The sequence below is a fragment of the Anser cygnoides genome, chromosome 8, assembly GCF_040182565.1.
Source record: "Anser cygnoides isolate HZ-2024a breed goose chromosome 8, Taihu_goose_T2T_genome, whole genome shotgun sequence".
Lineage (NCBI taxonomy): Eukaryota > Metazoa > Chordata > Aves > Anseriformes > Anatidae > Anser > Anser cygnoides.
The window spans coordinates 10,664,692-10,686,429 of record NC_089880.1 but is presented as its reverse complement, the minus strand read 5'-3'; the positions used below and the strand labels follow the sequence as shown (position 1 = coordinate 10,686,429).

The 21,738-nt window shown below is 38.7% G+C and overlaps 1 protein-coding gene across 11 annotated transcripts in view; it reads left to right on the top strand.

Moving 5' to 3' along the window:
• The window catches only part of DNM3 (dynamin 3), a 181,283-nt gene that overhangs the window by 10,736 nt on the left and 148,809 nt on the right, over nt 1–21,738 (top strand). For all 11 annotated transcript variants that reach the window (XM_067001516.1, XM_048080188.2, XM_067001513.1 and 8 more), the window contains exons 2-8: nt 2,070–2,143; nt 10,546–10,695; nt 11,523–11,726; nt 11,982–12,080; nt 12,986–13,146; nt 16,623–16,765; nt 20,775–20,910. In XM_067001516.1, the coding sequence (XP_066857617.1) occupies nt 2,070–2,143; nt 10,546–10,695; nt 11,523–11,726; nt 11,982–12,080; nt 12,986–13,146; nt 16,623–16,765; nt 20,775–20,910 (967 nt within the window). The remainder of the gene's footprint in view (nt 1–2,069; nt 2,144–10,545; nt 10,696–11,522; nt 11,727–11,981; nt 12,081–12,985; nt 13,147–16,622; nt 16,766–20,774; nt 20,911–21,738) is intronic.

Sequence of the window (21,738 nt, the reverse complement as noted above, 5' to 3'; positions counted from 1 at the left end):
TTCTTGACCGCTTGGCTGCTTGCATCTCATTTATATTTGATATATTCAGTTCTGGCTGGGCAGCACTGGACAGGCTGTGCTGCCAGCCGCCAGCCCGTCACGTCACAGCTGCATTGCTGCTGGGCTGGGGCATCGGTTGTCAGCAGGGGGACTTCTGCTGAAAACGTTCTGAGAATAAAGATGTAAAAGTGTCTTGATTCTTCTGGTAGGATGCACGACTTTTAAAGGAATGTAGCTTTGGTTCCCAGCCTTGTTCCTGAACAGTGTTCTTCGTTCTAGAAAGAATGCTTTCTAGACCACGGGGAGGGGGAAAGCATCTGCATGCTGTCCTGCGGATTTCAAAGCAGGCATTTCTGCAGAAGCAGTAGTACAGCATTTAATGTGTTTCTCTCGCTGCTGGAGTTGTAAGGTAGTACCATGTGACTTTTCCTAAAAAAGTGAAAGGTATGATTTAAGTTGGATTTCTGTGTATTTAAAGAACTGCCTTTTTTCTAGAAGTAGATTTTCTGTATTTGTTCGTAGCACCTGATTTGGGCCGTGCAGAGAAAGTGCACGGATGCCATTGCCTTGTGGTTAAAGCTGAAATTGCAGATTTTTTGAAAATAATAGTAATAAAAATTCTCTGTCCCTGTGGGAGCAGAGTTTTTAATTGAGGTCAGTGTCTTTTTTTTTTTTTTTTTTTAATACAGGTAAAATATGTCTTCAGCAGTTCTGGAGAAGATATGCCCAGCTCTTACAGTATCTCTGCATATTCATGCAGTGCTCCAGCCGCGATGCTGACACTTCAGCACTGCTGCTTGGTTCCAGGATATGCCAGGCTATTGGGTTTTCTCCTAAACTCTCCCCATGAACACTTTGTTCTCCTCACCCGTTGTCATTTCTTCGGCTTCAGACTGTACATTTGGAGCAGAAGCCTTACGTCCTCCTGCCATTCACTGTTCAGGTGGTTATCACCCTCGCCAAGCGGGAGCTCAGCCAGCTTTCTGCCCGTGCTTGCTCGAACAGACGACGGGCTTTTTGACAGTAATTCAACTTGTTAGAGAGGGTTATCAAATGCAATCTATTGCAGACAGGGAAAGGGAATGTTCTGAAAGTTGTTGGCTTACGTTTCTTTGCAATTTTGCTGTCAGCGTTGTGTAACTAGGAGTTGTGTTAATGTGGCGTTCTTGATCTCTGGCTGTGCTTAGTCTGAAGTAGAAAATCGGTAAGTCTTTTTATCCTCTAACTCCCTGAAGAAGGATTTTAGTGCCTCACGTGGTATTGTAAAGGGCCCTAGTTTGTTTTAAGTGATCGGTTTGTCCTGAATAGCAATTCCTTTCAGCTTCTTGTTAAAGGAAAAAAAATATCAAAAATCCAAGTATGAAACTGTCGTCTTGGTATGCGTTTTCTACACCCTAGGCTACTGTCATTTCAATACAAACAGTAAAAGGAGTATGTTTTTGTTAAGAATTTCTCTTCTTCCCCATGAGAAAATATCTGTAGCTGGCACTTTGCTGTGAGACAGGCATCTCTCAGTTGGTAGGTAAAAGAAATTGTGATAGACCGTTTGATAAACTTTGGCACCTTTGAGAAAGCAACAGGGTACAAGAACTAGCTTAAGTGCTGTAAAACATCACAGTGGATTTAAATTTGTGTGTGATGCTTTTTGCATTATCTCTGTTTTAATGACAGTTTGTATTCATATGTCTATAAACTCTATGTATCTTCAAAGGGAGTAGAGGGTGGGACACATTTATTTGGAGAGTCCAGTAAATGTGGGCATTGTTTTCGATACTCTTTCTATGAATTGTGTGTTTTGAGATATTATACATGATGATCGTGAGGAAAGGTCATCAGTAATGCTCCTAGATTGGTTATTTAATTTTGCTATATGTTTGTTGACCCATTGCTATCTCAAATTGAAATTAACAGCCCTAGTTTATTATACAGTTTGATGTAAATCTCTCCCCACTGACTTTCCATTTTCATTGCAGCTGAAGGTACAGAGGAGGTTCCAAATTAGTCCAATATCTTAGAAACTGGTCAGTCCTTTCTGGGTTGTAACAACTTATTTATTTTTATGTTTCTAGGGATTTTCTTCCTCGAGGTTCTGGAATTGTAACAAGACGACCATTGGTCTTGCAACTTGTCACTGCCAAAACAGGTAACCTCTTTCTTCTCAGTTTAATGCCTGGACAAAGTGTTGGTGTGTACTTCAGTGGGAGAAAAAAAAATCCGTGGAAACTTAAGCAGTGTGAAGAGAGGTGCTACTGCACTGTCTGCAACAAAGGCCTGCTGCTTTGGAATTGTACCCTCAAGAACACCAATCTCGTTGTCCTGATAAATCATTAAAGTGTAAATCCTAGAGCACACAGTCAATTTGGTCCAAGATAGAACTTATGGCAGAGGAGAAAAAATAATGCATACAAACAGTTTTAAAAATTAGCTTTGATTTTTCATTTCTTGATGAGTTTTTCAATTGTGTTAACACACCAAAATTACGGTATTTCTGCCTTCAACTCTTGCTCCAGTGCCACAGATTTGGTTCCACACAACTTGTTTTCGTGACTTGTCTTTTTTAGTTGGTCTCACTGCACTAAGTAGAGCAGAAGGTAGCCTTTGTGAGAATTGGGCTTGTGTGTATTTGTCTGGTCAAAAGTAAAAATACAGCATGTGTATCCCACTGAGCTACGTGAAGTATTGAGACCTGTCATTGGAATTTACCAACTTTGTACTCTTCCAAGTGGCGCTTTGTCTGCTGTTATTATGTAGCTCGGTTCTTTGGCATATTTAAAAAACAGTTTTTCTGTCATTCACTTTTTTCCATTCTAAACCAATGTAAGCAACAAAATCACTGATTTAGTGTTGATATCCTCTTAAAATAGTAAAAAGAAAAGAAATTACATCCAAATCAGCCTTTAAAAAGGAAAATAAGTGCTCTTTAAGTTGTGAAACACTATGAAATTCAGGAAGAAATAAAATCGAAGCTGCCTGTAGAACTTCAGTCTGTCTGTGTGTGTGAGGTTTAATTAAGTTCTTGTGTGTGTTCTTTTCCTAAAAGGTCTCTTTGTCATTCACAGGAAGGTAGACTTCAGTCTGCATAGGCTCTAAAGTTTTCTCTGAATTACTGCTTGTAAAGAACATTTGTATTTTCAATGCCTCTATGAAGTTTGACGTAGTTTTATACTATGGAACAGAAAGGAAAAATTGTGGAATCCAGTATTTATGTATGCCCATCTTAAACTAGGGAGTTTTCAAGTGTGTAATATGCGTACTGTGCTTTACGTATACTAAAAGACCAAGTTCATTTAGGTTGGAGGTATGAACACTTGTCATTGCTGCATATCTGGCTTTAGGGCCCTGACAGAACATGCTGAAATGCATGAATAAGATCTATCTGTGGAGAATCTTCATCTAATTTTCCCAGCATTATGTAAGAGCAGAAGAGAAAAAAAAAAAAAAAAAAAGAATCAAGCTCTATGCTGGTATTCCTAACAAAATGACTAAACAGTGGGGATGTAAGAATCAGTAAACCAACTCTTATACTCTAACCTGAGGTGGTTAAATACTTCTTCCGTGACATCCGCATCCTAAACTAATCCCTGCCTGATCTGTATTGCCTTGTTTTGTAAAATCATCATTGTCCCTTTGATTAAGTGGTCAGTGAAAGGGATTCTCTCTCTTTCTGGTATTTTCTCTGTTAATATATTCACATAATTTTACCTGCTTTAGATAGGTGTCTGTGTTTCTGTATGGGTGCCTACTCTGCTGTGAAGTAGTTTTTTCCATTTTAACTTAAAAACACAACAAAAACTCAAAAAATCTGAAAAAGCAAGCTTCCACCTAATTTCTAGTTTCCTGGATTCTGGGACATATTTATTCCTCTGGGAAATGCTGTATATTTCTTGGTTGAGCTTCAATGCCAGGACCTTTGAAAATGCAGGCTTTGATTATTTTGTTACTTCTTTAAACTGTTCCATTTTGTTGTTGTTGTTTTTGGTGGTAAAATTCTAAATATCCTTATCTTTAAGCCACTTTTATCTTTCTGAACTAATTTTAAAAAGAGAAAATAAAACTGCTTAGAGAAGCACAGTGTTCTTTTACAGGAAGCAGGTGCTGGACTGATTTTTATCAAGTTCATAAGTACTTAAAATGTTATAGAAAGTAATTAGAGGACATTATCAGGTTCTTGCTACTGTAAAAAGCTTAACTGGTCTCTAATCCTAGGAATTTTATTGACTCTTTTAAAAATAAGTATTCTTAATCTCATTATTCCTTGGGGGAAGGGGAACACTTTCTTTATACTGTAAGATGTAGGCATGGAGAGTTGACTGCAAGCTATTTTGGATTCATTTTGGAAATGGTTAAAGCTTCACTTAACTTTGAGTGATTGCACTAAGGGTTTGGCGGCTGAGACATTTGTGCGCACCCCAGAGGAAAACTTTGGCCACTCATTATTTGGCTTGGAGGTGTCTTGGAAATGTACAGCAGGGTTTGGCTGTGAGGAGTTATCGGGGGCCCTCTAGCATCTGAAAGGATCTGGCACATCTGGGTAAAGAACTGGTGTCTTTCTCTGCTTTAAAAATGAAGTATGCAAGTGAAACAATTCAATACTAAGAAGTGCATCTCTTAAGAGAGTATTTTAAGAGTTTTGTCTATATTGTATCTTTAAAAAATCTGTGTAACTAGTGCAAAGCGATTTTATAGTAAGCTGTTGATTTCCTCTAAATATGTTACTTTTTTTTTGTTGTTACGTGTGGCTTTGTCATTTGCACTTCCACATCCATGCAAATACTGTACTCAGCTGAAATCTTGGAAGCAAAGACAGAAGTTTTAATTAAATATTACAACTGACAAGACAGTCTTCAGTAGTTGTGCCTATTTTCCTTTGAGTTTGATAATATATGAGTTTGAGAAATACATAGTGGTATAGAATAAGTCAAAATATGTACATTAGAAATGAATTTACAGTCTTTCTAAGGACTCTCTCTTGTTCTTGACTACCCTACTTGGGGCTTTTCTTGGGACTGCCCAGCTGCATTTCAAATAAAATTGTAAATGTGGCCTGCGTTCAATAAACAAATGTACCGGCTTAGAGAAGGGAATAAAAAAATCTCCATCTTGTAAATATTTGGGGCTCCAAGGTGGCTGTCTTCTGGCAGTGAGAGGCTGGCACTAGTTACTTGTCTCAGAGAAGTCCGTTGGCAGTCCTGTAGGTAGGGTCACGGTTCTGCATGCTCAGTTTTCACCTTATATTTTTGATTCAGTTGCTTCTCTTCTGTTGAAGAAAGATGGCATATAGCATCTTGCTGAGAGAGAGAATTGAACCACATAAGCACCAAGTCATCGTTTTGCAGCAAACAGACATAAATACTGGTAATGTAGCTTTATTTCCTACACAGAAATCAGGACTCAAAGAGTTCCCATCAAGCATGCCGATGGATCCAGATGTGGCCTGATGTACTTTGTGGTCACAGTTCTGCAGTGCTGGGAGTGTCTCATGTCAGGTCTAACAAGACCCTTGCTCTTGGGTGCCTTCGTGGTTGCTAGTTTCTGAAGGGGCTCAGTGTACAGAAAGCTTTAGGAGGAAACAGTCCCCTCCAGGAGGATCCAATTCAGGGAATTTTCAGAAGGCATGGGTGCTGCAGGGTGCTGTTAGCTGGCAGCCTCTGATGGGGGACTGAATTCAGGTGTTATAAGGCAGTGGTGATAAATCAGCTTAGCCATTCGGCAATGTCTGTGGGAGGAATGCTGTCTACCCTTCTCCTGAGTGAGAAGTTGGACGTGAGGGCAGTTTATTTTATGAGAGCCTGATGTCCAAAGCAGGCAAAAGACGTGCCAGTTCTGTAAGTGAGTGCTGCTGCCTCAGATACAGGAAGCTCTCTTGTTCTGACCAGACAGCGTTTGTTTCACGTGCTCAGCAGTGGGGATGTTTCGGTGGTTAGCGATGAGTGTAGAGTGCTGGTCTCATACTTTCTTACTCTTGATTCCTTTTCAGAAGGAGAAATGCATCACATATTCCTGTAGTCGTGCTCTTAGAAGTATTTTCTTTGTGCATCTCTAAGATATGCGCTGGCACCCAGCATGAACTGGGACAAGGGTTTTTAAAGGCTGCATTAGTGTTCAGTAGTCTTGGAGCAGCATGAGTGGAATTTGCATAAGGTTACCTTAGTTTCATTTCACCTCTTACAATTCCCTTAGTGCACTAACCTGTAGTGATTTGTCCTGTGTTATCATAATTTCTTAAAGAGCTAATGAGCTGGTGAGTTTTTCTTCCTTTGAGTTGGTATGCCTTAATTTATGTGTTAAAGCCTACTTTTAAATATGCAAAATTTTTGTTTCACAACTGTCAGTATATTTCCTAGATCGATTTTTTGATCTAGTACATCAGTAAGATTAAGTACGTTTTTACAGGAGTTAGCTGATACTGGAAGATGATACTTGTGATTGGTGCTGCTGAGTAAGCTTTGAGAAGATAATGACTTAGAACAACTGAAAAGGTGTTAAGAGTTCTTTTTCCATTATTATTTATTGCATTTGCTACAGATTCCCTTTAACCTTAGGCAATCTGTTCTTCCTCATGATGTGTTTTCTCCTGCCTGTGAAAGTGAAATAATTATCCAGATTCCTTGAGACTCGGTACTATGCTTTCTGAACATCAGTGACAGAAAAAAGGTCTAGTCTGGTTTTGGGTGAAGCTATTGTTCTAAGTCTTATGTTTGTTAAAAATGCTATATAAATGCTGTTATTTGCTACTTAAATGTTAAAATATCTTGGTGCTAGGAGGGTTGTTTGCCTCGTTTTAATAACTTTAAATAAGTCAATTTTTCAATCTCTGTGCTAAAGAAATGTCAGACTAAGGTTTTGAAAATCAGTATTGAGCTGAACATTTTTAGATGAATGAACCACATGTACAATTGCTGCAGGTGTTTCAGTTCTGCTAATTAGAACATTAAGTAGAAAATAAATCACCGTAAGGTTCAAAAAACATTGATTTTTTTTTTCAGAAATCTTGTAGATACTCTTTCTTATTGAAGTTGCTGAGCTTTAATGCAGGTATCTTCTGTTGTGAGTCTTTACTCTTTAAGCATATCCATCTTTTATTGCCATCTGGTGGCAAAAGAAGTCCCCTAAGAGAAAATGGAAAAAAACCTCTGAAAATAATCTAGGCTGTTTACTACAGCTAGCGCAATATTACAGACTTCATCAGCAGGCATGCATTTGGAGGTCTTCAAGGACAAAAACTAGAAAGGTGCCCCCAGTAAGGGAGGGACTTTGCAGGGAGGAAAGGAAGATTGTGTCTGCCCTTTTCTGGATCTCACCCTCTGGTAGCCACTCATTCAGGTGATGAACAGGGATGCTGTGGAAAACAGTGAAGGCTGAGGAGGTGCAAACCCCAAAAGCTAAGGGAATGACCATCACCACAGGGAAAAGGTGGTAGTGACTGGTGATGCCTTCTTGGGTGAATGAGAGACTTGTCACGCAAACAGGGCTAATATGCTAGAAGAGGGGCAGTGCTGCCAGTCTGAAACCTGAATTTAAGCTGTTAGATGAGTGTCTGCAGCCTTACAGCACCTTGCTTGCGGCTGTATGGCTGTGCATGTACTGGTAGCAGTGCCTGCAGCCATCTGAGCTGCTCAGCAGCGGCACTCACAGTAAAACAGTGGCAGAACACAGGCCACTGATGTCATGCTGTTGTAAAATACAGACGTAAATATTGTGCAAGATGCATTAACAGAAATAGTCTTAACTTTAGTCCTTCCGCTTTTTTTTTTTCCAGTCCTGGAAAGATTTTGGTTAGAGCTCTGCCTCTAGCTTTAAGACAAATGTCTAGAGGATAGCTGTGTGAATGGTCAAATGCACAGAAAGCATCATCTGTAGAAGAAGGCTATCGTTGGCTAGATGAAATCATAAAAGCATAGGGAGAAATAACTCACAGGAAAAATGAGGATCATTTTGAAAAATGTTATCCCATAACACTTGTTTGCATGATTTGTCTAATGAAAACTGAAAAGGGAACTTATCTCTTATCGTGATACTTCTGGTTGGATGCATTGAAGATAACTGTGCTATGGCAGATTTTTCATTCTATGTTATCCAAACTGCTTAGAGTGATGCTGTGTTTAAAAAAAGAAGAGTATTCTACACACAAAGATGTTATTTTTCTTTCTATTGACATAACTTAAGTTTTATACAGAAAATATATTTCTGAAAACTAGACAACTAGGCAGGATCAGCCATTCTGACTGACTTTATGTTGATTCCCACGAAAAGTTAAATATGATGTGTTCCTAGTATTCTTCTGTGTATGAAAACTGAAGATTGCATTAGAGCATGTGTTCATCCAGTCAGGCTGAGGGCATCATTGCCAAGGACAGGCTGGGGCTGAGGATCCAAACAAAGCATGGCTTGTTCATCTGAATTTTTATTCCGTAGGCTGTGTGTGGCACCCCAGGTTATGAGGAGTTGTAAAGCCTATTCCTTCAGAGCTAGCGGGACTGCAGATGTCCCTGAGAGGAATGAGCAATTGATAAATATTAATCATAGCTGAAAGGTAGTAAACTTTTAAATATGAATTATCTTCATTTCAGACAGGGAATCTTTCTGTTATGAAATGCTAAATGGAATAAAGCGAAAAGCTTCCTTGAGTGTCAACTGATTATAACTGGGCATGAAGTATTAGTTGTTTGCATTTTTGAAATCTTTTCCTGAGAAAATCTGGTGAGCTACTGAATTAAAAGGCACAGATAAGAATACAGTTTATTTTCTGCTTGAAGCGGGGCATAAAGAACTGAGGCAAAACAGAAACCGCTTGTCAGCTCTCTTTTTCAGTAGGTACCTACTGTCCACCTTTGAGATAATTCCCAATTGTAAAATTTGTTCTCAAATGAGCTGGATCAATGAAGATGTTTAATTATGTGTACCATGTTGTCTTTTAATTGGAAATATTTGAATATTCCTTGTTGTTTTTTTAATAAAGAGTTGAATGTTAAACAAATAAACCCCTCATTCATTGTCATTTTTGCTGCTGGATGTGAAAAGGAATATACTATACACTGGAGTACTTAACGCTGCGAAAAGTAAGATGGAGGTTTTTTTAGGTGCTCTTTTGCTCTTAAAATGAGATGTTATTTTTTTTCTTAGCAAGGGTGGGATTCCCTGACCCTCACACTTTAAATTCAAAGCGATTATAGTACTGTAAGGCAGAAATGCTGGCGTTTGTTTTTTGCCTTCCTCGTTCCACTTCTTTAGCTTTCAGTTTGCTTTAACTGTTGCTATGGTTTTGCTTGCAGTTTTGACTATTTTATTTTTTAACGATTCAGTCAGCAACAGTAATAAAGTGACAGCTGGGAAACCTGAGAAACAGACTTCAGTCCTGATGGGTAAGGACCGCTGTTCATTTGTCCCCTTGGATCTGCTCTCCTGTGCTGCTGGTCTTTGAGTATCAAGCAAGTTCTTTACCCTGGCGTTTGAGGGATTTTTATCAAAAACATTTTCTGGGGAAGAAGCACCTAAAAGGAACGGTGAGATCAGGCCTTGACTACAGAACAAACTCAACTGGAATGTGCGCCATTTTGTCCAACCTTTCTCCAGCCCTACTGCTTAGGCCCAGTAGGGGGTGAGGGGTGAGCTCATGTCTGTCGTTACTATTTATGTCGCTAATTTCTGCTTATGCCCTCGCTATGTGGGATAAACTTTGTGTTTGCCCTATTTTGAAGGAAGAAATTACACTTTTAAAATCCTGAGATGTGTGTTTGGTTATGTACCTTAATGGCAGGAAACCCAGAGGGATACAATAAGCAGCACCAGTATTTGGACTCGAAAGTTAAAGTAGGAGCCTAGTGTCATTTTTGAGTCTGACAAATTAGACTGTATCTGTCTCTGAAAACAAGATGATTCCTGGTTGATGGGCCAAGCTGTACGATGACTGAAGACTCAGAAATTGTGTTTTACCACCAGCGAAATCACAGCCACATCTATAAAATTTTCATCAACTTTTAAAGTGTGGTTTGGATTTAAGCTACGAGAGGTTTTTAGGAACTGAAGAGCTGAGTTTAAAAACATTGAAGTGTTTTAAGTGCTCTTACTTTGGTTATGAATGTGTAAAATGTGCAGAATTCCCTTGGTAAAATCATATGTAACACAGGCTGTTAGTTTTTGAAAACAAATGCTAATACTCTTTCGTGATACAGAACTTGAAGTACTTTTCTTCAGTTTAGTGATGTATTACAGGCAAAGCAGATGAAAACTCAGATTCTGCACTGAAATCTGTTCCTTATTCTGTTAATGTAAATGGTATTTATTTGAATCTTTAAGGTTGTTCCAGGAGATGAAATGCTGAAGATATAAGCAGTCAGCTTGGCTTTTTTAACTAACCTTTTCTTGGCTTTGGCTGGTTTTCATCTGTGCAGCCATATTTATGGCATGTGTTCATATATAATGCTTTCTGGTTATACACGATGACATGCTTTTGTGCATGAATCTGAATACAAAGGGCTTGAAAGTAGGTGTTTAAGACTGTTATGAGCCTGTGAAATACAGAGATGCTATTGATATTTTTCACAGAATATGCTGAATTTCTACACTGCAAAGGGAGGAAGTTTACTGATTTTGATGAAGTTCGTCAGGAAATTGAAGTAGAAACAGATAGAATAACAGGAGTGAACAAAGGCATTTCTTCAATTCCTATTAATTTAAGAATATATTCTCCACATGGTAGGTAAAATCATTCTACTCTATATTCCATCATTCTGCTCTATATTCCAGTGATGTAACATACTTTTTGAGCTCTGTCCATTTAGCGCTCTTTTTGTATGTGTCCTCATTGCTTAATTAGTAGTCTGGGATGCAAAGATTTCTGACACTGAGTTGAACTAAAAGTGGGTATACATGTGTAAGAATCCTCAGTTTCTAATATGTTATGAAGCCACTCTGCTGCAGAGAGCTGTTGGTTGGCCAGAACACAGACTCTATCCCATTTAACATCCTCATGATTTAAAAATATTCCTGCTTTACATGAGAGTGAAACCAATCCCTCCCTCAGCACATATTCTATTAGTAGCTCACTAGTAAACTTACTAATAAAGGCACATAGTAGGAGGTGGGAGGCATAGTGGGGAAAAACCCTTTTTTGCCACCCTCCAGATGGATTCCCTTGAAATATAAATAGGAATGGTCTGATGGCCTGTTATCTGTGCTGTCAGAAATGGAAGAAGCTCAGGAAGCCATATTAATTTGTCTAAGAACGTCTATAGTGACATTCAGTATACAACTCACATAGGTGAATAGTGCTTAATGTTTAAAATATTAAATAGTATTCTGAAATCCAAGTGAAAGACTCTCGAAGCAACTATGCTAACAAGTGTACTTTCCAGGTTGTCAGGCATTTTATTTGAACCACTGACAATGTTTATATACTTACAAAAAGTAATTATATAGGGGTTTATGTGATTAAAATCTGTCTGCAGCCATAGATGTGTTGATCTCTTTAGACATGTCTGGTATGTTAACCAATGTTATACCCTTCTGTGTTTTCCATACAGTATTAAGCCTGACTCTTATTGACTTGCCGGGAATCACAAAAGTGCCAGTAGGGGATCAGCCTCCAGATATTGAGCTACAGATCAGAGACATGATAATGCAGTTCATTGCTCGAGAAAACTGTCTGATACTGGCTGTGACTCCTGCCAACACTGATCTGGCCAACTCAGATGCCCTGAAGTTGGCTAAGGAAGTGGACCCTCAGGGTAAGCATCATTGAACATAATTGCTGAGCCTTGTTAAACAGACTTGAGTAATACTTTTTAATTGCTGGCAATAATGACCCCTTCTTTTCCAGACATACTCTTATTTGCAGTTGTGGCTGGTCTTGTGCAATACATGTTTTGAAATAATCACGTATTTGTAATAATTATTATGGAATTATAAGATGTAATTGTTCTTCCTGAATATAAATGATTCTTCACTATCTTTTTTTTCCTGCCTGCCCTGGACCTGGTCAGGCCTTAGGACTATTGGTGTGATCACAAAATTGGATCTGATGGATGAAGGAACAGACGCGAGAGAAATTTTAGAAAATAAGCTACTCCCTCTTCGTAGAGGTAAGAATGTTTGATTGCCTCTATTGTTTGCAATACAAAAGATGTTTTGGGTAAAGGTGATGTTAGAAAGTTCTGGAGATGAATCAAAAGCTATTCTGGACTTGACGAGTTCCTAGCTCTTATCGCATTCTATTTAGCAAACGTGGAAGGGGGCTGTGCTAAAACTATCCCGTAAGTAAAATCATTTATTTCTAGACCTGGAAAATACACTGCATATTCCAGAGGAAACAGGAAAAGTCAGTACAAGTTATTAGGCAATTTTCTTTTCTGTGCCAGATTGCTGTCCTTTGCAACAAAGGAATCTCTTTTTTCCTTACATATGGCAGAAGCCAGCACCAGAGCCTTAGTAATCTTGCTGTTAACATAGTTTTGACCCCTTCCAGAAATGTTCTATGTGATTGTTCCGACAGCTACTGTACCAGTCACTTGCACTGTTAACAATATCAAGAATTTTGCTCCTAGTTATACTTTACTGATGGGACCATCATCTACTCCCAGTTTATGTTTACAGAAAACAATTTATGAACGTGTTGGTCCAGCAGACATGAAGAAATGTCTCAGTTTTCCTGTATTTTGCAATACCATATTGTTTACTTATCTTATGCTTACCTGTTGGGTCGTTCTCAGTTTGTGTTCATGTTTATTTGAAGAGGTTTCTTTGGGGTACACCAAAATTTCAAGTATTTCTGCATTGAATTGGTGATTTAAAAGGAAGTGTATCTATTTTACGTAACATCCAATTTGTTCTTCCCATTTAAGTTCATTATGATACTTGTAAACAATACCTGAAGTATCTGAATTGGAAACTTTCATTTGAGATGAGCCATTGTCGTTCAATTTAATATGAATTCAGTTATGAAGAGAATAGTTGCATTGACGTGCCCGTTGGTTTTGTGTTGTTTCAGGTTATATTGGCGTCGTGAACAGAAGCCAGAAGGACATTGATGGGAAGAAGGATATAAAGGCAGCTCTCCTAGCAGAAAGAAAATTCTTTCTTTCCCATCCAGCATACAGGCACATGGCAGATCGGATGGGAACACCATATCTCCAAAAAGTTCTAAACCAGGTAAAACCTAAGTTCTCTGTGGTGAGAGGCAGCTTTCGTAATGATAGGATCATTATAAAATCTTCCTTAAAATAAATGTTGGCCAGTGAACCTAATTTATTCTTCCCTGCTTTTAACCTTTTTACTTTTCATAATGTAATAAACAAAGTTGTATATTACATGTATCATATACATATATGCTTTGAGAAGCAGAGGACCTAATTTTTGGACTCTTGTCAGCATACATACACCTAGAATCATTAAGATTGCTAAACATAAATTATCAAGGATGGAAGCATCCATAATATGCAGTCTTGACTTTTCTCCTGAGTAAATGTTTTGTGGCTCAAAAAAATCAGTTAGTTCTGGTTTGTTATGCATCTAGACCTAAGCTCATAATGGTATTCTGTGACTCTAGTTTTCCAACTTCAGAAGTTCTTTAATGTTTTATTCCAGTTTAGATTTTTACAAATCAGTAAAGTAGCTTCTTTTAGCTCTGTTAGTATTACTTAAGGTTGAGGTTTGGGCTATAGCATTAGTCACAGCTGCAGTACACTAATGTAGACATACCCCTTGCAATTCTTGGGAAGATGCTGGAGGGTAACGAGCCATTTAATCTACTTTTTTCCTCTGAGGCTGTGCATAGAAGCACATAGTTGTAACCTTCTACATTCTTTTTTTTGAGCTGCACTGTGGACAATGGGTGGACTTGGGTGACTGTGAGTGAGATTGTGTAGAAGCCATTTTTGACCATTAGAGGGTACAGAGGTTCTCTGCTGCCTTGGGGAAGACTTGGCATTCCTTGCAAAAACTCTTAGAAACAGGAGTTTGCTCTAGCAAAGCAAAATTATATGCATTTGATCTACAAAACTGGAAGTGCAGTTACAAAAGAAGGCAAAGAAAGGTGACACGTGTAAGTGATCTTGGAGTGCTGGGGTCCTAACATGTTCGAACCTCGGGTGCTTTCATAACCACTCCCTGCCCCTTTTCATGCTCTGGATGAATCATCTCTTACTCAGATTTATTTGGAACTTTTTTTTTTTTTTTTAACCTGATAAAAATGTAGTTTCTGGCTTTTACTGACAGTTCTGCACTTTCCTGTTCTGTTGAATACTGACAGGATCATAGAAAGTAAGTTTCTACTCCTTTCCCAGTTATTTCTCCATGTATATTGTCCTATTCCTTAATTACCACATTTCTTCTCGTTTAACAGGACTTTTAGAAATCAAACTTAGAAACTGGGGGGGAGGGAGGAACACATTTTTAGAAATCATGTGTCCTGAGGGTTCCCTGTATGTCTGTACTTTAACCATAAAATCTATGCTTTATTGTAGTTTTTAATAGAAACAGTATACCCTACACTAATGATAAAATGACAAATACTGTAATCAGAGGACTTGGTTCACACTGCTTTTATTTTGCCCAAACCTCTGGTCTGTTTCAATGAGTTCATGCCAAACCTTGTCAGACTGCAGGTTTCTTCAGCAGGAAATGGAAGTCAACTTCCCAGTTACCTGGAGGAGTAACCTGTAGCTTACTGTCCAAGTTAGTACACTACCTATACCAGGCTTTGAGGGGTTTATAATTCTTTTCACCACTATGTGTCCTTGGGTAATGTTCCTTTCATAGCTTGAATAGAACATGACCAGTGATGCATCTCAAGTCCGAAATGGGCAAGATCAAATCTTGCCTGCCTCCCTAGAATTACTGATGATGCTATGATTTTTTCAATTATTACTGCTATTACTATTATTTTTTAATGATTACTGCTATTACTATTATTTTGAAACTCAGTTTTACCAGCCAAAACAGGGTTCTTGGCATTTCTAAATGTCAAACTTGATAGCATTTTCACCGGTTCACTGGAGAAAAATGGCTGGTTTTGATCTGGAATAGACAAAGACCAGGTCAGCCTGGCTTTGTCCATTTTTGATAGCAGCTGGAAACAGAAGAAGAGCGTTTGACTAGAAGAAGGAAACTAAGTGGGGCTGGCCTGCTTAATTTCTTGCTGCAGTGACTTTGCAGCTGTTGAATCTTGACAGCCAGGTTAAGGAATACTCTGGACTTGCTCAAAAAGAATGCTAATGCCATTTATTTGTGCCTTAGAAAAAAAACTCTTCAGGAGGATGCAAGAACTTGCCTGCATCCTAAAAGTTGGCGTGTGTTTAGGATGCTTTGCCTCTTTATATTTTGAAAGACTAATAATGTATTTCTTAGTTTTGAGCCTGAAGCAATTGAGCTTCATGTTTCCTTGGACTGTCTTGTATGTCCTGACTTAAAATACTTTATGTACTGCTACCTTTTTTTGAGCTGTTTTTTAAATGTATCTATTTCAGTATGAGCCATTGGTCTTCTGTTGCTGTTACCATATATTTAATATTATGTGTGGGAGTATCTATGCAAGTATTGTCCGTAAGCTGTTAAACACAGACTATTCACATTTATGGTTGCAGGTAGTATTCAGATTTTTCTGCATCCACAAGGTGGTGCTCCAGGGAAACTCCAGGTTTTGATTTTGTGCCTGTCAGGTCTGCTGAACAGCTTTTGTTTTGAGTTTGCATACTTTGGTATTCACATTCCTTATTTATAGACTCTGTGATTGGGATTGGGAAGAAGGTTTGCAACATAGAGCAATAAGTCCATTTTTGTTTTAATCAAGGAATGGATACAATGCATGAGAAACTTATGGTAAACGTAGTTGATAGTGCTGTCTAACCACAATACAGCATATCTGCAAGAGTAACTGGGATATGTTAAACCTTTACAGCTTTGCTAAGACTTGTTTACTCTCCTTCAGTTTATTTTCCAATATTTTTAGGTATATTTTCACAAATGAAGACCACTACTCTTCAGTTATAGAACCTTCTTTGGCCAAAAATGAAGTTTAACTTTTTTTTTTTTAAAGTGCTATAATCATTAATATGAGGGCAAAATCTCTTCTCCATAGTGTCCTTCAAAGAAGGAAGTAGAAATGTTGTGAAAGTGACTTTTCTAAGTAGTGGGAGAGCGCTGAGTGGATACTCCGTATGTCTATATTTCCTTCTGTCACTGTTCTCAAAGGGTTGTGGATGCTCAGAATCTGTTCCTTGTCCCACATTGCCTTGCTGCTGTAAAGGAGTCATCGTGCTTAACAAGTGTATAGGGAATTGCAAAACTTCATTAGGAAAATCAGCAAAATAAATGTGGCATCAGAATGTTATTATGATGGAGATTGTTTTGAATTAAAATAATTCTTTAGTGTGTAGCTAAACAAGTATGTTGTAACAGGGCTCAGTGAGTGAGAAGGTCAAGAAGTTTCTCAAGCCTCCAGATAGTGTGTATGTGAAAGGGATGTTGGGATGTTCTTTAAATGTCTCCACAGTTTCAAAGATCAAAAGGAATTACACTGTTAAAGTAGCACAGGTAATTGTTTATGTACTTGGCAGTCAGAAGGAAATGGCTGTGCAATTGCTTTCATCTTTATTAACAACATAAAAGGACTTTTGTTTGCTTTTTAGCAACTTACCAATCATATTCGGGATACCCTGCCAGCCTTCAGGAGCAAACTCCAGAGCCAACTGCTTTCTATAGAACATGAAGTAGAGGTATACAAAAACTTCAGACCAGAAGATCCAACTAGAAAAATGAAAGCCCTGTTGCAGTGAGTGTCTAGTCTTTCATCTGCTTTTCCACTGTCTATAGGCTTGTTTTGCTTTGCATTTTTTTCCCTAATGGGTTTACATTATTTTAAGATTACGATATGGCTGAAAATTCTATATGTTAATTCTTAAGAATTTTGTGCTTGATGTTCCAGAACACTTACCCACTTTCAGCAAGGTTTTCACTAAATTAATATTAGTAGTCATAGAAAGAGAGAAAGCAGGACAGGAAAAGATAAAAGGATGGGCAGCATAGATGATTGAAGGTAAGAAACTGCTTCTGATTGTATGGACACGTTCTTCAGCCTGTCAAAAAGATGACCTCAGGCAAAGGGAGGAGGTTGTTAGAAGTCTGTAAGATGAGGTGCTTGAAAAGAGAATAGGGAATGCTTCTTTTTCTGATATGAAAACTTGGACATCCAAAAGAACTTGAAGATCAAAATTAATTGTAGGTAGTAAACCACAGGATGTGCACCTATGTTACAGAGTTCCTTGCTGCAGGAGCTGATATTAATAGTTTGTGGGCTTTCAAAAGCAGCTAGGCAAATTCTTGGGGACAGAGAAAACATCAACATTAGTAAGTACAAGGTCGTACCCCTGCTGCATGGAACATGTGAATGGCAATTTATTGAGGCCAAGAGAGTATTCTGGAGAATTATCATTGTATTCTTGCGCTGTTCTCACACTTTTTCCTAGGCACTTACTGTTTGTCACTGTCTTACATTCAAGTGATGGTATATTCTCTGACCATACTCTGACAACCTGCATCCCTGTTTTTTTCCTTAAGAAATCATGGGTTGAACATTGCTGGATGAATTGAAACAATTTCTGGAACTAGATTATACTAAGTTTCAAACTAGAATGTTTTTACACTACTCAAGTCACTGTCCAGTTTGGGTCTCATCCACAAAATACAAGATTTTGTAACACTGTTGTGCCTGTTGTCATATTCCTGTTCTGATTGATTTCAAAGGTTTTTCAGTATTCTCGGTTCTCTGGGTTAGATGGTAATAGCATTGGCTTGTGAAAATGTGTGAGTTTTGGACAGAATCCATTCCTTAATTATAAGTGGAAAATGGTCACCTGAACTAATGAGGCTTTCCTGAACCAGCTGAAGACTTTTATTTAGTCCTTGTGTTTGTAACAGCTTTGTCTGAAAGGGTAGACATAAGTCTGTCCCTCGTAACTTTACTTCAGATGTTCTGGTTGAAAGAAAAACCTGAGGATATAACCTAGGACTCTTCTAGGAGAGTACAACACAGGTATTTTTTTTTCAGTCTGTATATTTGGTCATTTAGCTGCTAGAAAAACATTTATGGCATTAGGACTTGTTAAGTACTGCTGGCACCTTAAGGTTGTTCTACTATTGTAACACTGTCTAAAGAAAAAAAAAATCCATTTTAGCCTGAATTATCCTGCTTGGTACAGTTTTTATGCACAGTTTTTCTAATACCTTCATAATCAGTAGGTGCTATAGCAGAAGTTAACTTTTGTCAGTAAAAATTCTCTTTGCTTTTTGTTTCGTCTGTGGAAAGTAACACAGCTAGAAACTTTCCTCTGATTTCCTCTGATTCTCGATTCTCAAGAATAAGTTCCATAATATGTATAAGAAAACAAACTACCTGAACTTACCCTGCTTGACAAACTTAATTTCCTTTCATGCAAACGTCACCCATCTAGTTGACCAAGGGAAGCCATTTCATGTAATCTTTTTGGATTTCAGTTAAGCTTTTGATACTGTTTCTCACAATATTCTTCTGGACAAAATGTCCAGCTAGGTAAAAACATAACACGATGGGTGAACAGTTGGCTGATGGGTTGGGCTCAAAGGATTATAGTAACTGGGGTTACATCAGGCTGGAAGCCAGTCACTAATGGAGTTCCCCAGGGCTCCATTTTAGGAGCCCATCCAGTTCTCTTTAATGTTTTTATAAATGATTTGAATGTAGGACTTGAAAGTGTTTTGAGTAAGTCTGTAGATGATAGGACAAGAGGGAAGCCTCAAGTTGCACTGGAGCAGGTTCAGGTTGGAAATCCTGAGAAATTTCTTCTCAAGAAAGAGCGGTCAGGGATTGGAGCAGGTTGTCCAGGAAGGTGGTGGAGTCACCGTCCCTGGGGGTGTTTAAGGAAAGGATGGATGTACTTGGGGACATGGTTTAGTGGTTGACATTGGTGGTGGGGTGGTTGGACGAGATGATCTTGGAGGTCTTTTCCAACCTTAATGCTTCTATGATACTAAATTGGGAGGAGCTGTTGACTCTATTGTGGGTAGAGAGGCCTGGCAGCCAGGAGGGCCAGCCATACTGGGGGGTGCCTCAGGCCTAGCATTGCCAGCCAGACAAGGGAAGGGATTGTCCTGCTCTGCACTGGTGCAGCCTCACCTCGAGCGCTGTGTGTAGTTTTGGGTTCCACAGTACAAAAAGGACGTAAAACTGTTAGAAAGCCTCCAAAAGAGGAAAAAAAATGGTGGTGTAGGGCCTGGAAAGCAAGATGTCTGAGGAGCAGCTGAGGTGACGTGGTTTGTGCAGAGCAGAGTAGGCTGAGGGGAGGCCTCATGGCAGCCTGCAGCTTCCTCATGAGGGGAACAGAGGGGCAGGCGTTGAGCTCTGCTCTTTGGGGACAGCGACAGGACCCAAGGGAACGGCATGGAGCTGGGACAGGGGAGGATCAGGCTGGGTATTAGGAAAAGGTTCTTCACTGAAGAGGGTCGTCGGGCACTGGAACAGGTCCCTAGGGCAGTGGTCACGGCACCGAGCCTGCTGGAGTTCAAGAAGCGTTTGGACAAAGCTCTCAGAAATACGGTCTGATTTTGGGGTGATCCTGTGTGGAACCGGGAGTTGAATTTGATGATCTTTGTGTCCCCTCCAACTCAGGATGTTCAACTCAGGATGTTCCATGATTCTCCCCCATAAGATAATCTTAAGTTTCTGCAGTCATCTTCAAAAGTTGATTTGTGGGGCTCTACACTTGCCCCGTTTCTGTAATTTCTGTTAGCCAGGGCTGCATAGGTATCTGAGGTTTAAGAACAGATGACGTGCACTGTTACTTTCTGGCTGAATCCATTGCTTCAAATGTTAGGCCAGATGCTTGTGCCTACTTTTAAAATTAAAAAAAATATCTCTCCCTGATTATTCCATAACTGGAGGAGTTCTCATATGTATGGCTAAGTGCTTCTGATGCAGAAGTCTAAGCACAACTGAGTGAGCTGAAGTCTGTGGTACTGAGAGCTAATGCATTGGCTTGTTAGTACTGGCTCCTGGGCAAGTTGTTTGGCATGGGAAAGTTAAGTAACTTGGCTGCCACTATAAGATCTGCCAGCACTGAATCAGCTTAATGGCTTGATATTGATCATGATGTTGGACTGTGTCTTTTTGAAAGATATTAGAAAGATCAAAGGGTCATTGTGGAGAAGTAAGCTCTCCACAGATGGTAACTCTTGCTATAAGATCGGAGTTTTTTGCTTCTGGTGGTCTGCCCCATTGAACTCTGCTGTTTCTGTAATGACATTTAAGTATGAGTGCTTTTCGATTCATATCCAGTACAAGTATTATAGCTTAAACATTGAGACTTGTATTTGCTTATCCTACTACAGACTGCCATCACTTTTTCGTTTCTGAATAAAATAGAATAGCATGTATGTAATAGAAGATGCATTTACAATTTTGTGATCATTAGCGAAATAAGGCTGTAGCCTGGTATGCTGCTGTATGTGTTGCTGACTTTAATATACGGTTTCTTAAACAGTATTTTAAAAAAAAAACATTTATGAAGAAAGAAAATAGTATACTGAGCTATGTCCTGTAAGAGAGAATGACGTGAGTATATGGTGGAATGGGTTTGCAAAGAGAAGTATAGCAACCTGCATTGGCAACTTAGCTGGATGAGCTCTTGTAAATACTTCTGTAAATTCCTAAATGTGTTTTAATTCAATAATACTTGCATAGTACTGAAGTAACAGTTGATAGTTGATGTGCTTAAGTGTATCTTTTTTCTCCTCCCTTTGAAATTTAGGATGGTACAACAGTTTTCAGTGGACTTTGAAAAAAGAATCGAAGGATCAGGAGATCAGGTCGATACACTAGAACTTTCAGGAGGTGCCAAAATTAATCGTATTTTCCATGAACGTTTCCCTTTTGAACTAGTGAAGGTATTTATCCATCTTAGTGGTGTTCTTTGAGTTTTATTTATGTATTCCTATGTTCATATAGATGGTAGTAAAGCAGAGATAAAGTTTGATCGGAAGAACTTGATTTTAACTGTGAAAGAAATTACATTAAGTGATGATTGAGACATTTAGCTTCATTTCTAGTTGTGGATACTGAGATATGCTGAGGATTCTGAAATACAGTAGTTAGAATATAATTAAAGTCACAGTTCTTATTACTTTCCATGCTTTTTTATTTTTTAATCACAAATGGTATCTTCCTTCTGGTTTGGGGGGGGCAGGCAGAGAAACAGCTATGGTTGGCAAATTCAGGTTGCTGCGTTCAAATAGCTAGTACCTGTTAAAACTAGAGTAATAGAAAATAACTATTTTCTGGCTTTTCTACTTCCTGTTTTCGGAACATAAGACAAAGCCAGCTTTCAGTCCCACCTTTCCATAGTGGGAAGGGGAGGGGAAGTGAAGCAGAAGCAAATATGGTGTTCAGAGATGACATTTTTCTTCTTGATACACCTCTTCTTGCTTACCCATCCTCTGAATAACAGAAAAAACTGCGGTTTGGTAGTCTGTGAACAAGTAAACTGTTTTTTTATGGATTTGTTATATGTTCTTTTACCTTTTCTTTCACTGCAGTGACTTCATTTTCCCCTCACAGTGAACCCTACTGTATTTCTAGTCTGCATTCTTTGATGCTTTTTATGGGCTTCCTTTCCACCTATTTAAAAAAAAATAAAAATGTTGCATCTTCTGAATGATGTTTCTGGCTTACTCCAACACCTCCATGTTTCTTTTTGGGATGCTCTGCAAAAAACA